Here is a 13,877-nt window from a genome sequence, read left to right as displayed (position 1 = left end):
TTAATTTCCGAAAACTTTACCTATAGCTTTAATAACTTGAACAAAAGCCATAGCTCCAGGATCAGGAGGCATTACACCTCTTTCTGAACCTGTTCCTGCATATGCTGCTCTACCCATTTTTGCTTCTAATTTAATTGTACTTTCACCACCTTTTATACAATTTTCAACAGATTCATTTAAACCTTTCAATTGTTTTAAAGAATTAACAAAAGGAATTAAAGAATCCATTACTGTTCTATGTCCAATTCTTGCATTTGTACGTTGTTGTAAAATTTCAAGAGCTTCATTTGTAATTTCACCAAAAAACTTTTCATCAACTTTTAAATTTGGATTAATTTCAACTGATTTAATTAGAGAAGTTGTTAATCCTGCTAAAAAAATTGAAAATATTGCACCTAAAGTACCACCCATTGAATCATCAATTACTTGAGTTAAAGTTCTAAATAATTCAACTAAATCTCCATTTGATCCTAATCCTTTATTGAGTGCTTCTAATACACCTTTTGCACCTAATGCACAAGTTTCTCCACAATCACCATCACCTACAATCTGCGGAAAAGTAATAAGTCTTGTTAGTCAATACGATGACGATAACCCCTTCTTGAACAAAGAGTCAAAAAATAACTTACGGTATCCCACTTGGTTAATTGAGGTTCTAAAGCCAAAACTTCCTCAGCAGCAATTTTAAGAGTTTCTCGTATAGATTTAGCATCAACTATTTAAGCCTCATCAAAATCAATTCTTGAACTGTAAATCTATTGGTATTATACTTGTACTTACCAATCAATTTGGCACCTCCTGTATAAACTTCTTCTTTCTCCTCTTCCACTTCGGTAAATGCATCAGTTCTTTTCCTATTCCTCAGAGTTTCTGGAAGTGGATATCGTTGAGCAGTAGCTGGCCATGCTGGAGAATTATGAGGAGCATCAAGGAATTCTAGTAATTCTGAAGTAGAAACGAAAGAATGTTCATCTGCTACATTGGTCAAATTGAGTAACGATAATGATATCCCTGGCATATTCATTGAACCCATAAATGGACCTTGTAAAATTCGAACGGGTATGATATTTCGAGATTCTGCACGAAGAGGAATCAGTATGAATGTCTTTCGCAGTCCCACAACGGAATGAGCTATATCACTCTACATTGGAAAATGATGGACTTACCAAGCTGAACCAAAACCTCATCAACTACAGCGCCCATCTCCAATTCACTCATAGCTCCCATGTTGTTAACTAGCAATACCAACTCATCTCCGTCCTTAAATTTAACGAATGATCGTTCGGGATCATCTTGTTTGAGAAGTAAGTCAAGTAATTTAGTTATCAATTCTTCTGGACCAGGTTGAGCAATATTGAAAACTCCCTATAGATCAACAAAAGAAATTTAGACTCGATTGGGGTAAAAAGAGTTAAAAACACAAAAAAAGACTCACTGTCTCGTTATGCAATCCTAAACCAATTTCACATCTACCTTCATCAATATGCCATTCTCCATCACCGCTTCTACCAGGAACATGACAATGATCCAATGCAACAGCTATTGAAGCTGTATTTGAAGATAAAGATCTTCCAAGAGGTACTAATTGTTCGAAAGGCATATCCGCCTCAGATCCAGCTCCCATTATCTTACAAACTAACAATCCATGTTCTATCAGCTTCACTGAATTGTACATTAGAAAAACATTCGACTTACCTAAAGTTATACCTGCCAAACACCTTCTACCTAGATATTTACCTCTTGATCTAGGTACAGAAACATCGTCTCCAACTACAACGAGCTCAACATTCTTAACACCAGCAGATTGAGCCATAAGTCTAGCTAAACCGAAATGGAGATTATCTCCTGTATCTAGAATATAATATCACATTATCAATACTCTGTATATCGATCGAAGGAGTATAATGAAGAATTATAGCTATCAGAAAAAAGCAATGATATCTTAATTAAGAGATGACTTACAATTTGTGATAATTAATATAACACCTTTTTCGCTTCCAACCATTTTTATAGCAGCGTTAACTTGTCTAGCACTTGGACTAGCAAAGACATCACCAGCTACACTAGCAGAAAGTAAACCTTTTCCAACAAATCCAACTGTTCCGGGTTCATGTCCTGAACCACCACCACAGATTAAAGAAACTTTAGAAGAATCATGATCTGCTCTATAAACTACTTTAAGTGAAGGAATTAAATTTAAATATGGATTAGCAGCTACAAGACCTTTTAAAGATCTGAAAACTAGGGTTGTGTGATCAGGAAAAATATGTCTATCTGTCATGTCGATTGACAAGTATGTTGATCAGGTCGAAGTAGAGATAGTAGTGGTAGTTCTGAATATGACAGCGATGATTCTACTTAGACGTCTATATTTCAGAATGACAAAAGCAAAAAAACAAATATTGATCTAGTCTTTACAATCCATCATCATGGATAAACCTGTAAATAGATAGATACCAGTTACATCATTCCGGACATGGATTTGTCAATAACCACGAGGTTAACCGAATTATACACACCGGGAATGAAATTCTCGTATACACATGTATTAGTGGGAATATGTACAGGTATACCATATGACCATAATTCATACTTCGGTAGAATTGATTTAGCAGAGGACCTCCACCAAGGCCCCATATTGAAATACCCCGGGTAAGGTTGAATTTAGTAAATTCCGGACCGTATGTTCGTGTATTCAGGAACCATCAACCCCATCATACCGTAGAGATAAAAGCGTTATCTCTCCGCAATTATTCCCCCGGTCAATCGGTCACCCGGAATAATAAATCACACCTTGCAAGGAATCATGATGTATTTTCGGTCCGACATTATCATCATTGCACATTTAATTTTAGACATGAGATTTTACGTACGGTGAGAGTCTATCATTCGGTCATGTGATTCTCTCGTGTACATGCCTGAAAGCTATGAGTCGCATAAAATTATTGGATAGCAGTTTTAGACGAGAGACTAATGGATATGTGACGTCGTGTTAATTGATCTATTCGAGTATCTGAATTATCGTGTAGCTTTTTTGTATTTCAGCTAAGAATTGGAATTTGAATCCCATAATCATCCTTGTAATAACTTAATCATCTCTATCCAAAGCTGAATAAAACGGGTGTCAATTACGAGTAAGTTCATCTTACTATCGCATTAATCACAAAAGTTAATCTTCATACGTTGTAGTGTCACAACCACCTTACACAATAGTTTTGGCTTGTGATGATGCAGGTCACGAATACAAATCAGCTTTAAAAGATCTATTAGAATCTGATAAGCGTGTCAAAGGAGTAATCGATGTTGGAGTACATAAAAATGATGAAGGCAAAATTGAAAAAACTGCTTATCCTCATGTAGCTGTTGATGCAGCTAGGAAAATAATAAATGGAGAAGCAAATAGGGGATTATTAGTTTGTGGAACAGGTGAGTGAGGATGGATCTATTCTTGCTTTTTTTCATTATAGTAAATTTCGCACATTTTTGATCACCTTTCTAGAAACTCTTTAACTTTGTTTTACCAACTTTTAATCAATTGCTAATTAATTCATTATTCTGTTTTTGAAGGTATGGGTGTTGCAATTTCAGCAAATAAAGTTCCAGGAATAAGAGCATCAGTTGCACATGATTCATTTTCAGTTGAAAGATTAATAAAATCAAATAATGCTCAAATCTTATGTTTAGGTCAAAGAGTAATTGGTATTGAATTAGCTAAAAAATTAGTTAAAGAATGGTTAGATCATACATTTGATCCTGAATCTGCATCAAATGAAAAAGTTAAAAATATTCATGATTATGATGGATTTGAATATGAAGCTGTACCAGGTGGTTGTAGTTGATTCAATAGTCTTATTCGATTATGAGAAAAAAGAATGTATTGTATATTAATTATCAAGTACAATATATATACATTTGATTGTTCATACAAAATTATAAGATACTAACATTTAATGATTTTGAATAAATACAAAAAACGAAGTACCAGAACAAAACAACAAATATGTTCCGACACGAAATCATCTCAAATGCAACCACCTATTGCATAGTCTCAAAATTTTGGTTGGCGTTTGGTAAGAATTTATCAAAATAATCAGACCAACTTTCCCAATCAAACGTACTAACAGGTAAAGAATCTAAGAAACCGGGATCTAAATTTCCTGTTGGTCCAACTCCGACTCCAGGCATAGGTTGATTCATACCTCCCGGTTGATATGGCTGTTGACCCGGAACATATCCAGTATTTTCACTATTCCCATTAGCCATGCTACTACTACCACTATAAGAATTAGGCATATTTTGATACATCTGTTGATGGGAATTCATTGGGTAGTTTTGCAATTGCTGCTGCTGTTGTTGTTGCAATTCTTGTATAGGTGGGTAACTCGGCATAGCATAGTGTTGAGCCTATCACAAATATGACAATCAACCCTCACATCTCCACAAAATTCATCACGAACACTATCAAGTGAGATTATACCCACCTGCCTGGTTACATCCATCATTCCCTCCCCAAGATTCGATGCATTTCCATCTTGACTGTAACTCATGCCATACTTGCTATACGATCCATTTGTAGTGATGAGTGGATTGACATTATAAGTTTCTTTAGGTAGACTTTGCTGGAAAGCATTGATGTTTCCATTCAATTCTCCATTTGAAGATCGATTTCGACTTTGATCAGTCTGCTGCTCACGTTGTAAGCTCTGACTTTCTTCTTCAATCTGTCTTCCTACACGAAGATGATTCTCCTGACCGGCAATTTGAGTTTCTAATTCCTTCTTTTTACCTTCACTAATATCAGAAGCTAAAACCACATCTCCTTGTCGAAGTCCTGAAGCAATTATTTCTTGTTCTGTTTCAGCTACAAAAACTCCTCCACCTTGTCTACTTTCATCTTTCTTGAACTGTAATTTCACTGACCCACTTTGACGTGGTATGACTCCAGCTGTAGGGTTCGCAGGTAATTTAGGTGCTTGTCGCATTTCATGGCTCTCCGGATCAGTTTTCAGGGCTGCTTCGTATAACAGCGTCATAGTTTCGCAAGTCTTTCTTCGAATCGACATTTGGTCTATACTCGGATATCGTCAACTGGTTTGCAGTGCCGTTTTTCTGAATCAACTTACCTGGCTGTACAGCATGTTCCCATCTTGTTGCAGTTTGCTTCACCAGCTTGAGCGTTGCCAGTGCACTATCATCTCCCCTCCTGGCCCATGTATGATACTGTATCAACGCGCATGACGTGGCGGCGTAAGGGAAGATGAACAGAGTGTCCAAAGCATCGTCATTGGCATCTAACCATTCAAGGCATTCTCTGGACCATTCAATCATCTTGGACCAATGAGAGATTTGAAGGGAAAATTTCAAATGAGGTGGACAAGAGTAAGTGATCCGCATAAAGACCCGCCAAAAGAGGAATTGCAGGGCAGTATAGCCTAGATGAAGAAGGCCTAAACATTGTTGGATGGATAATTAGAGATTGAAAAACAGCACAAGTGAATCAAAGAGAGCTGCCTACTTACCCACGACATGTGAACTATCTTTCCCTTTGAACTGGAGACCCTCGGGTAGATCTGCTTTCCACTTCTCCATATCATCAACCAGTCCAGCCAACTGAGCATCAGTGGTATGCTTCAATCCCGTCGGTGAATATATCATCTTCAGAACTCGGCCCATCAAGATTGACAATTTAAGGTGTTCTCCCAGACCCATGAAACTGAACTCCAGCGGCCACTCGTGCGGTTCGGTCAGCGTAGATATTTGATATGGCGCAGGTAAGAGTACATCGCAGTCCAGTAAATCCACCAAAAGAGGTATCCCCAATGCCGCCCCGTACCTGATGTTTCTAAGGCGTGAGCGAACGGACTACCTCCCGCTGTGATGAATATACTTACCATCTATCCATAATCACACATGTTGCCCACACTCTCCGCCTCAGTTCCACATATTCTAAGTCTCGAGGCCCGATAGCTCGTACCGCTGATTCTCGATGTAGTCCAAGGTCTTGAGCCTGTGACAATGATTAGCAAAATGGTTACCGCTAAGAAGTGAATACTGACCATCCTGATCGCTGCACCTGTCCTGATGAGTGACGCACTAGCGGTGGCTGCGGTAGGTTGAGCATGCAAATCACCGACTTGTGCTAAGAGCAACTACGTCACCGTATCAGCCCAATGTTCTGACCCGTTGTGGCTTGATACATCATTTCGTACTTACCAGCGCTTGGACATTCTCAAACCTGGCATCACTCAAGATATCGTTACTCCTCAATAATCCATTGATGACGCCCCTGACTCCCGCAAAGATCTCTCTAGGAAACTGTCTCCTAGTCGCGCCTAAGCCGCAAATTGAGTAGAGAAGTAAAGGACTAGGCGTAGTCCTCGCTGCAAATTCTGATCTTGAGATGATTGGAAAAAGAGGAGCTACCTCCTTGAAGTAAGCATTGACGAGTAATGACATTGTTTGCCCGGATAAAACTGGTTTGTTGAGCCTGTTATGTGCTCTTGTGGGATCAGAAGGATCTGCGTCGGCATGTGCAGGTGCGGTCGGAGGTGCATTCACTCGAATGACCCCATTGCCATCCTCTAGTACTTCCCACGAATTGTGATGGCGCAAATCAAAAGCTTCCGAAGGGATGGTAGGGATGGTCGTATGCAATAGGAACGCAATCGATGTAGGCCCTAGAAATTTCTTCAGTGTGAAATACGACTGAATAGAAATGGAACTTCTGCTCACCCTCAACACGCCCACCTCCCCAATCTTTGCTTTTCGACGGTCCGCCACCCAAATTCTCATAATCATATGACCCGGGACTACCTCCCGCTACATCGGCAGCAACCTGAGGAAGAGAGGTAGGTTGCTGAGAAGCTGAGGGGGGTTCCTTGACTTCTTTGGCTATGCAAGCAAATTAAATGACTTAGGGGAGGGGCTTCTTGCATCCTCAGAATCGAGTATAAGTAATGAGCTCACCTGCTTGACGCTTCTTCTTGAATCTAGTCTCGGTGATGGGTAAAAAGAAAGTACATTCTAGGTTACTTTGCTTGCAATGTGCGCAAATTGGCTGAGAATCCAAACCTGACGTCGATTCTTCCGACGGTAAGATGTCACATCTAATCTTTTTCGTACGCTACTAGTGCATCAGCAAGCTTTCTGTCAGAAGTACTGATTTCCGTAGTCAATACTCACACAAGCATCACAGGCTCGACCAGTCTTAGTTCTTTTCTCCTTATCTTTGTCTTTATCTTTGTCTCCATCCTCTAACGGCGAAGGTACGGATATATCATCAATTGAAGCATCTCCGACTACCTGAGATTTCCTTTTTCTCTTTTTCCCTGCTGCTGAAACCGCATTGGTGTTCGTATCAGATTTCGGTTTCAAGTCTACTCCGTCTCTTTCTGGTGTATCAATTGATTTCCTTGCCTTCGACGACGGGTTTTTTGGTGATACGAAATCAGATCCATCTTGGGAGATTGGCGTAGAATGAGATTGTGAAAGAATATGAGGACCTTGACCTGGATGTTTGAAACGGCTTTGAGATGAATATGATGTAGGAAGATATTCGGATTGTTGATCTGATCCTTCTGGAATTTCAATTTGTCCAGCATACCAATTTGGATTCTCTTGTGGACGTGATTGTGAATCTGACATAGGTACTTTGTCCCATGAAGGCATCCAACCTTGAGGTGGACCATCTTTGCCATTTAACCAAGGTGGTAGATTCTTACCATTACCTGCAGCGCTAAGTGGAGAAGAATCATAATTTGATGGACCTCCTCTGGAATTCGAATCAGGATATTGTGACATTATGTAAATTCCTGAGCGAATTTGTGCGAAGGGAATCTATGGGCTGTAACATCCACTTTCGCTTGTTGTGTCCACTTTAAGATAGGTATTGAAGGCTGTGGGTTCAACAGGGGGTTGGATGGAATGTATTGTAGTGAAATTGATTACCCTGCCATGCTTTGAATGTAGTGGTATGTATAGCGAAAGTTACGATATTATTGATCGGATACAAGTTAAAGATGGGGATGAATACTCCGAACCGGACGACTCGTTTGTCTTTCGGCGTCATAGACCCTGACTTGATGAAAGAGCCGAGGGCGCCATATGCGAGTTACACGCCAGTGTGGTAGTCACCGGATGTGTCGCCTGCTTGAATGTTATCGAATCAGTCAACAGTATCGATAATGAGGAGGGTGCTTGAAATGTAGAGACCGAGCGAGGAGAAATTTGATGTAGTCGTAATAGAAATGATAATCATCGTCATGCATCGAACGCGGCATGTGATGAGACATTAAAGTAGTGTACAAACATAAAAACAGTGGTATTCGGCATTTCAGCCGATCGGACAAATTTGAGACATAGATACGAGAAACAAGTACCATAACGATCACAGAGAAGTCTTACAAATACAGTTGGTCCTCGAGACCGCTATGAAAGTTGTCCATGCATACTGGCTGAGAGTGTAGTGTACTCGCGTATGATGGGAAGCCGGATGTTGCTGACGCTTGTTTTACGTGCGTATACAGGCTATGGGATGATCCCACTGCTATGACATCCTCAAAGTAATGATACAGTCCTTTAATCAATATGTAGGCACTCTTCTCGAAAATCGTCCATCGTCTTCCTGTAGGAGGATGTCCTGCAGAAGGGATATATGATATTTTTGTTACGGTGATGAGTGCCACATGTGTAGTCAAGCGTTTCAACGGAGATTAGGGATATATCCGAGCACCGCACCGTACACGTAATGTAGGCGACATGAATTCAACATCAATCCACTTCAATCTTATTGTACTTTCTTGATATTATCCTTTTTTTTGATATAAGCTCAATACTTTTATTGCTTCATCGAAGAGCATTTCAATCCCTCCGACCCGAACTCATATCAAGTTATATAGATCCAGCGCAAGATGTCCGAAAAGAAACAATCCGTGATTCTTCAAACTTCCGATGATGAGCAATTCACCGTTGAGAAAGTTGTAGCTGAACGATCAGCCATGATCAAGTCAATGATGGAGGGTGAGTAACGCAGATCGTATTGCTCATGGCCGATCTTTCACTACACAATAAACTGCCCCTTTGTTGCTATGATTGCGTACGCTTTGAGAGGTAATAAATGCTAATGCCTATTGATCATTTCTTCTACGCACAGACCTCGGTGACCAAGAAGGTCAAGCTATTCCTCTTCCCAATGTATCTTCATCAGTACTTACCAAAATCCTCGAATACTGCGATCACCACAAGAATGAACCCCTTCCTGCTCCTGACGCTAATGACGCCGACGATTCAAGAAGAAAAACTAGCGAAATTGGTGATTGGGATGCTAGGTGGATGTGAGCTACTGCGATTCTTTGGTTTCAGAAGAGTCATTAGCTGATGATCTTTGATCGAACTTCAGCCAAGTAGATCAAGAGATGCTTTTCGAAATCATCCTTGCTGCCAACTATCTCGATATTAAACCCCTTCTGTAGGTGCCAATCAAATGATAGCCAAATACTTGAGCTGACGAGATGTCTCAAACAGTGACGTCGGTTGTAAGACAGTTGCTAATATGATCAAGGGTAAGACTCCCGAAGAAATCAGAAAGCTCTTCAACATAACCAACGAGTGAGTTCTCTCACCCCGGTCAGTACATATCAACGGTGACAGTGCTAATCTTTTGTTTTGTGCAGCTTCACACCCGAGGAGGAAGAACAAATCAGAAAGGAGAATGAATGGGCTGAAGAGTGAGGTTTCCTAATACATATACCTATGTTCCGCAGAGAATCTTTAACTGATCATTATACTTGTTCTAGCCGATAAATTGGAAGTTTCAAGGCTCTATCTTAGAGTTGTCCCAATTACAGGGATATATGTATAATAGCTTTTTCTCTTCTCAAGTTTTATTCCTTGTGAACATGGGTGACAAATCTTTCCCCCCATTTTCTCCTCTTTTCATCTTCGTCATCTTCCTTTGTACAAAGACATGAAACCCGACATGATCCATGATACGTATATACATCATCATGTGTATCTTCAGTTGACTGACCGGTATTGGCCTTTAAGCATGATTTGAGATGAGTAATGGTAAAACGCGAGTTAGGCTGGTTGTATTCCCAGGGCAAGGGGGATTAAGTTGCATAACGTTAAAATGACATGTTAATTGTACGACGAGTAAGGGGTAAGAGCTGAAGCAGAATCTATTGTTCTGCGGTTTTCGGCTGACAATTCGGACATTTTACCCGAATCATCCCTCACCGTACGTACGGATCGTAACCCGCAACTACTGCTAATGTGAGATCTGAGATGGATTGCGTATGATACTCGTCTGTTGTGATATTTGCAAGTCGTTGATTATTGTATGAGCATATGACAATCTACATATGTTTTGGATCTCATAGCAAGCTTTTAAGATTGTTAGTTTCATTCCCGCGAAATAAGATTCAAGTTAAACTGGGCAATTTATGGATCAAGCCGAAGTGAAAGGATTAATGGATTATACTCTACCACAATCACTTCAAGGAGTTAGTGGAAGTGGGGGAAGTGGAGATGGACATAATTATGGAGAAGGAGAATCATCGAATCATGCTGGACCATCGTCTCCACCCAGGTAAGAGAAATTTTACGATTCTTCTTTGTTTCTCATTGAATCCGCTAATGAGTAAGATTAAAAAGTCATTCGAAAAGACGTAGAAGAGATTCTTCATCTGAGCCAACTCGTGTAACATTAGCTTGCTTTTATTGTAGATCAAAAAGAATAAGATGTAATGGTATAAAACCAACTTGTGAAGGATGTCAAAAAGCAAACGTACCTTGTGAATGGCCAACATCAAGAGCTAAAAAAAGAACAAAAAAACAGATGGAAGAAGCTAGAATGAGGGCAAAAATCAGTGGAGAAGGAGTAATAAATGATGATGTGAGTTTTGTTCTATTCGTTCTGTATGGGAGCAAGTTGATTGTATAGAGACTAACTTGAGTTTTAGAATATGTCATTGGCAGATACGAATCTTACAACTAATCTTTCTGCGGATCCGAATGAATTATGGACTTTAACTAGTTCAACAAATTATCTTTGGCCTACAGATTTTATTCAAAATGATACTTTGAATACGAATGATAATAGCAATCCACTATCTATGGGTCTGAGTGATTTCTCGGTCAGTTCGACGCAACAACCCCAACAGACTCTACAGCAGCAGCAGCAACAACAACAACGACAGCAGCAGCCATCGATTAGCATTGGTGATTTAGGTTCGATGTCAACGGGGGAGAATACCATGATTAATGCGATGTTATCTTCCGGTGGTAGCTTGACTAATTCAACTGGACGCAACCTATCGGATGTGGGAATGCTAGGGATCCCCACGGATTGGTCACCTTCTGCCGATTTGCGATTAGCTAGTGCTCTTGAGGATCAAATGGCATTCATCAATGGGAATCCGGAGGAAGATAAAGATTTAGAACTTTATTACTATCGATTTGTGAGCTCTCACTACTAATTACATATACCGTCTATACTGATGCTACGAGGATAACTGCTAGTCCGGCTCGACAGCGATACATCCAGGAGTGAACCGGATATCCTTGAAACTCCAACGACGATCCGCTAATTCCCCTTTGGCTGCTCCTCAACCTGGCGAAACGGAATCACCTTCATCATTTATCACTCCCTCAGCAGACTTATTTGACCACACAGGCATGCCTCATCCTGAAGTATGGAGACCTTTATTCGCTCTATTTTTGAAACATTGCTCTCAACATTTCCCTTCGACCAGTCATAAACGTATGGTAGAACGTATAGAAACCGGAACAATGTCACAATTCTTAGCATGTTGTATATGCTCTCTCGGAGCTAGATTCAGTGGAGAAGGTAAAGACCCAAGTCTATCTGCTGCACCATTCATCGCAAAAGCTCAAGAACTTATCATACCTTTACTACATTTACCAACTTATGACGTTGTAACTGGATTATTATTTTTAGCTTGGGGAAATTATGGTCAAAATAGTGAAAGTGGATTATGGCAATATAGTGGTATGGCATTTAGAATGGCAATTGATTTAGGTATACATGAAGTTTCAGAATTATATGAATCTCCTGCACATTTGATTCGAACTAGATTATTATTTTGGAGTTTATTTATAACAGATAGAATAGTTGCTTTTGCAACAGGAAGACCTGCAAGTATACCAGAAGATATAATTGAAATTCCATTACCAATTGATGAAGATTTTTTTCCAGATCCATCTAGAAATTTACCTGAATCAAAAGAAGAAGAAATTGAACCTATACCATTTGTACAATTAGTTAAATTAATGATAATTTGTGGTAGAATTTCAAATGTTTTAAATGGAAGAAGAGGTAGATCAAGAACTTTAGTTAATTCAACTGAACCTTTACCTGAATTATTAGCAGATTTACAATTAAGATTAGTTCAATTTTATTCAAATTTACCTGAATCTTTAAAATGGTCTGCTGAAAATTTTAAACATCAACATTTAAGAGGACATTCAGGTACTTTCTTAACTTTACATTTATGGGCGAATGCTGTTTTAGCTTTAATTTATCATCCTGATTTATTAAAATCTCCAAGTGGAATTGAAACTCCTTTAAATAAATCAATGGATAGAAATGTTAAACTTAGTTTAGCAAGTTCAAGGCAAATTTGTGAATGTATGGTATTTGCAGATTTAGTAGATTCAACAAGTTATGTGAGTCAATTCTTGATTAACAAGTAAGATTTTAGCATTGTGATTGACATTTTGTATTAATTGTAGACCTCGGCACCATATCTTACTCAACCTTTATTCGTGGGAGCGTAAGTCACCTTTCTATCTAATAATGTCTTATATTAGAAGGCTAAATTGTCGTTGCTATATATCGTAGAATGGCGTTCATTCACGAAATGCGATCTTTGACAATCTCATCTTCCAACCCGAGTTCCCAGTCTAACGCAACGGATATCCTTATGCTTTCGATGGCGAAACAAAATTTCCAAGCCTTATTGAACGCCATCCAGAAAATGGAAGACTGTTGGGCTGGCGCGGGTTACGTAGCCCAGATCCTTGAGAGGCGTGAGTCTTGTTATTCGCCTCGAGTTGGGTCGTATGAGCCTCTATATGAGACAAATGTCAGACGTTGACTGAGTCGACTTGTTGCAGGCTCTGGTTTCCCTAAATCCACCAAGCGTCGAAGCAACAAGAAGACTTTCATCTCTTTACCTGATACAGGTCTGCTCAGGAGGTTCACGACGGGTGAGTGGTCTGCCGTCTACATCGGAACGATGATGCTGTAACTTGGCATACTGATACTCAACGCGATCTCTGTATGTGCAGATCGAAACCACCCATCAGATATAGCTCCGCCTACTGAAACATCCATGAGAGAATCAATAGCAAGAAGCGAAAGGAGTACTTCATTCTCAGCTTCCGGACCAAGTGAGTTAGAACTTCTTTGCCTCACACGAAATTTACCAATAAATGCTTATTGAAGTTACTTGCACTTGGGTCAGCTCCACTATGGCTTGCGGATCTCATGTCAGGATATACAGTACAGAATATGTCATTCGCACCTGCAGATACGCTTGATTTACAACGACTTTTAGCTTCTGGATCAGGATACGGTATAAGTACAGATAATATCGGAGGAAACGTACAAGGTAATGGACCTAGCTCAGATAATGGATTTGGTATGTTAAGAGGAGATGGAAATGAAAGTACGCCTGGAAGTGGTCATAGAGTTTGATGATTGATTGTATTTAGCATAATGGAATATGGTTTTATCCCAGTAGCAATTGGGTATGAATAGCATTAGATATAGGATAAAAACAATGTTGTTGCAGGATATGTATAATTGAACTCCTCACAATCTTGCCAAGCTATGAAGATAGTAGATGTGATAC

At 39.6% G+C, this 13,877-nt stretch overlaps 5 protein-coding genes across 5 annotated transcripts; 3 read left to right on the top strand and 2 right to left on the bottom strand.

Annotated features, from left to right (window-relative positions):
- I206_106574 (dihydroxyacetone kinase) lies at positions 1-2,281 on the bottom strand (the record flags this gene model as incomplete). Its single annotated transcript, XM_019159227.1, has 7 exons — positions 1-549; positions 630-715; positions 781-1,077; positions 1,167-1,365; positions 1,436-1,635; positions 1,696-1,851; positions 1,963-2,281. The coding sequence occupies 7 exons, from the start codon at positions 2,279-2,281 to the stop codon at positions 1-3; spliced, it is 1,806 nt and encodes a 601-aa protein (XP_019007899.1).
- Positions 2,282-2,927: 646 nt separating this feature from the next.
- I206_106573 (ribose 5-phosphate isomerase) lies at positions 2,928-3,839 on the top strand (the record flags this gene model as incomplete). Its single annotated transcript, XM_019159228.1, has 3 exons — positions 2,928-2,991; positions 3,190-3,426; positions 3,568-3,839. The coding sequence occupies 3 exons, from the start codon at positions 2,928-2,930 to the stop codon at positions 3,837-3,839; spliced, it is 573 nt and encodes a 190-aa protein (XP_019007900.1).
- A 196-nt stretch (positions 3,840-4,035) lies between these two features.
- On the bottom strand, positions 4,036-7,800 carry I206_106572 (uncharacterized protein; the record flags this gene model as incomplete). Its single annotated transcript, XM_019159229.1, has 10 exons — positions 4,036-4,404; positions 4,482-5,068; positions 5,124-5,447; positions 5,520-5,833; positions 5,892-6,007; positions 6,057-6,149; positions 6,214-6,677; positions 6,733-6,891; positions 6,967-7,123; positions 7,183-7,800. The coding sequence occupies 10 exons, from the start codon at positions 7,798-7,800 to the stop codon at positions 4,036-4,038; spliced, it is 3,201 nt and encodes a 1,066-aa protein (XP_019007901.1).
- Positions 7,801-8,909: 1,109 nt separating this feature from the next.
- Positions 8,910-9,729, top strand: I206_106571 (uncharacterized protein; the record flags this gene model as incomplete). The annotated part of the gene is made up of 5 exons (XM_019159230.1): positions 8,910-9,018; positions 9,152-9,332; positions 9,398-9,466; positions 9,523-9,606; positions 9,672-9,729. 5 exons carry the CDS (start codon positions 8,910-8,912, stop codon positions 9,727-9,729), a joined length of 501 nt encoding a protein of 166 aa, XP_019007902.1.
- A 713-nt stretch (positions 9,730-10,442) lies between these two features.
- On the top strand, positions 10,443-13,720 carry I206_106570 (uncharacterized protein; the record flags this gene model as incomplete). Its single annotated transcript, XM_070203348.1, has 9 exons — positions 10,443-10,588; positions 10,654-10,894; positions 10,962-11,459; positions 11,521-12,687; positions 12,754-12,794; positions 12,863-13,050; positions 13,138-13,230; positions 13,312-13,413; positions 13,488-13,720. 9 exons carry the CDS (start codon positions 10,443-10,445, stop codon positions 13,718-13,720), a joined length of 2,709 nt encoding a protein of 902 aa, XP_070059449.1.
- Between the last annotated feature and the right edge of the window lie 157 nt (positions 13,721-13,877).

Source organism: Kwoniella pini, chromosome 9, assembly GCF_000512605.2.
Source record: "Kwoniella pini CBS 10737 chromosome 9, complete sequence".
Taxonomy (NCBI): Eukaryota; Fungi; Basidiomycota; class Tremellomycetes; order Tremellales; family Cryptococcaceae; genus Kwoniella; species Kwoniella pini.
The sequence above is the reverse complement of the archived record's forward strand: the minus strand, read 5'-3'. Positions and strand labels throughout refer to the sequence as shown.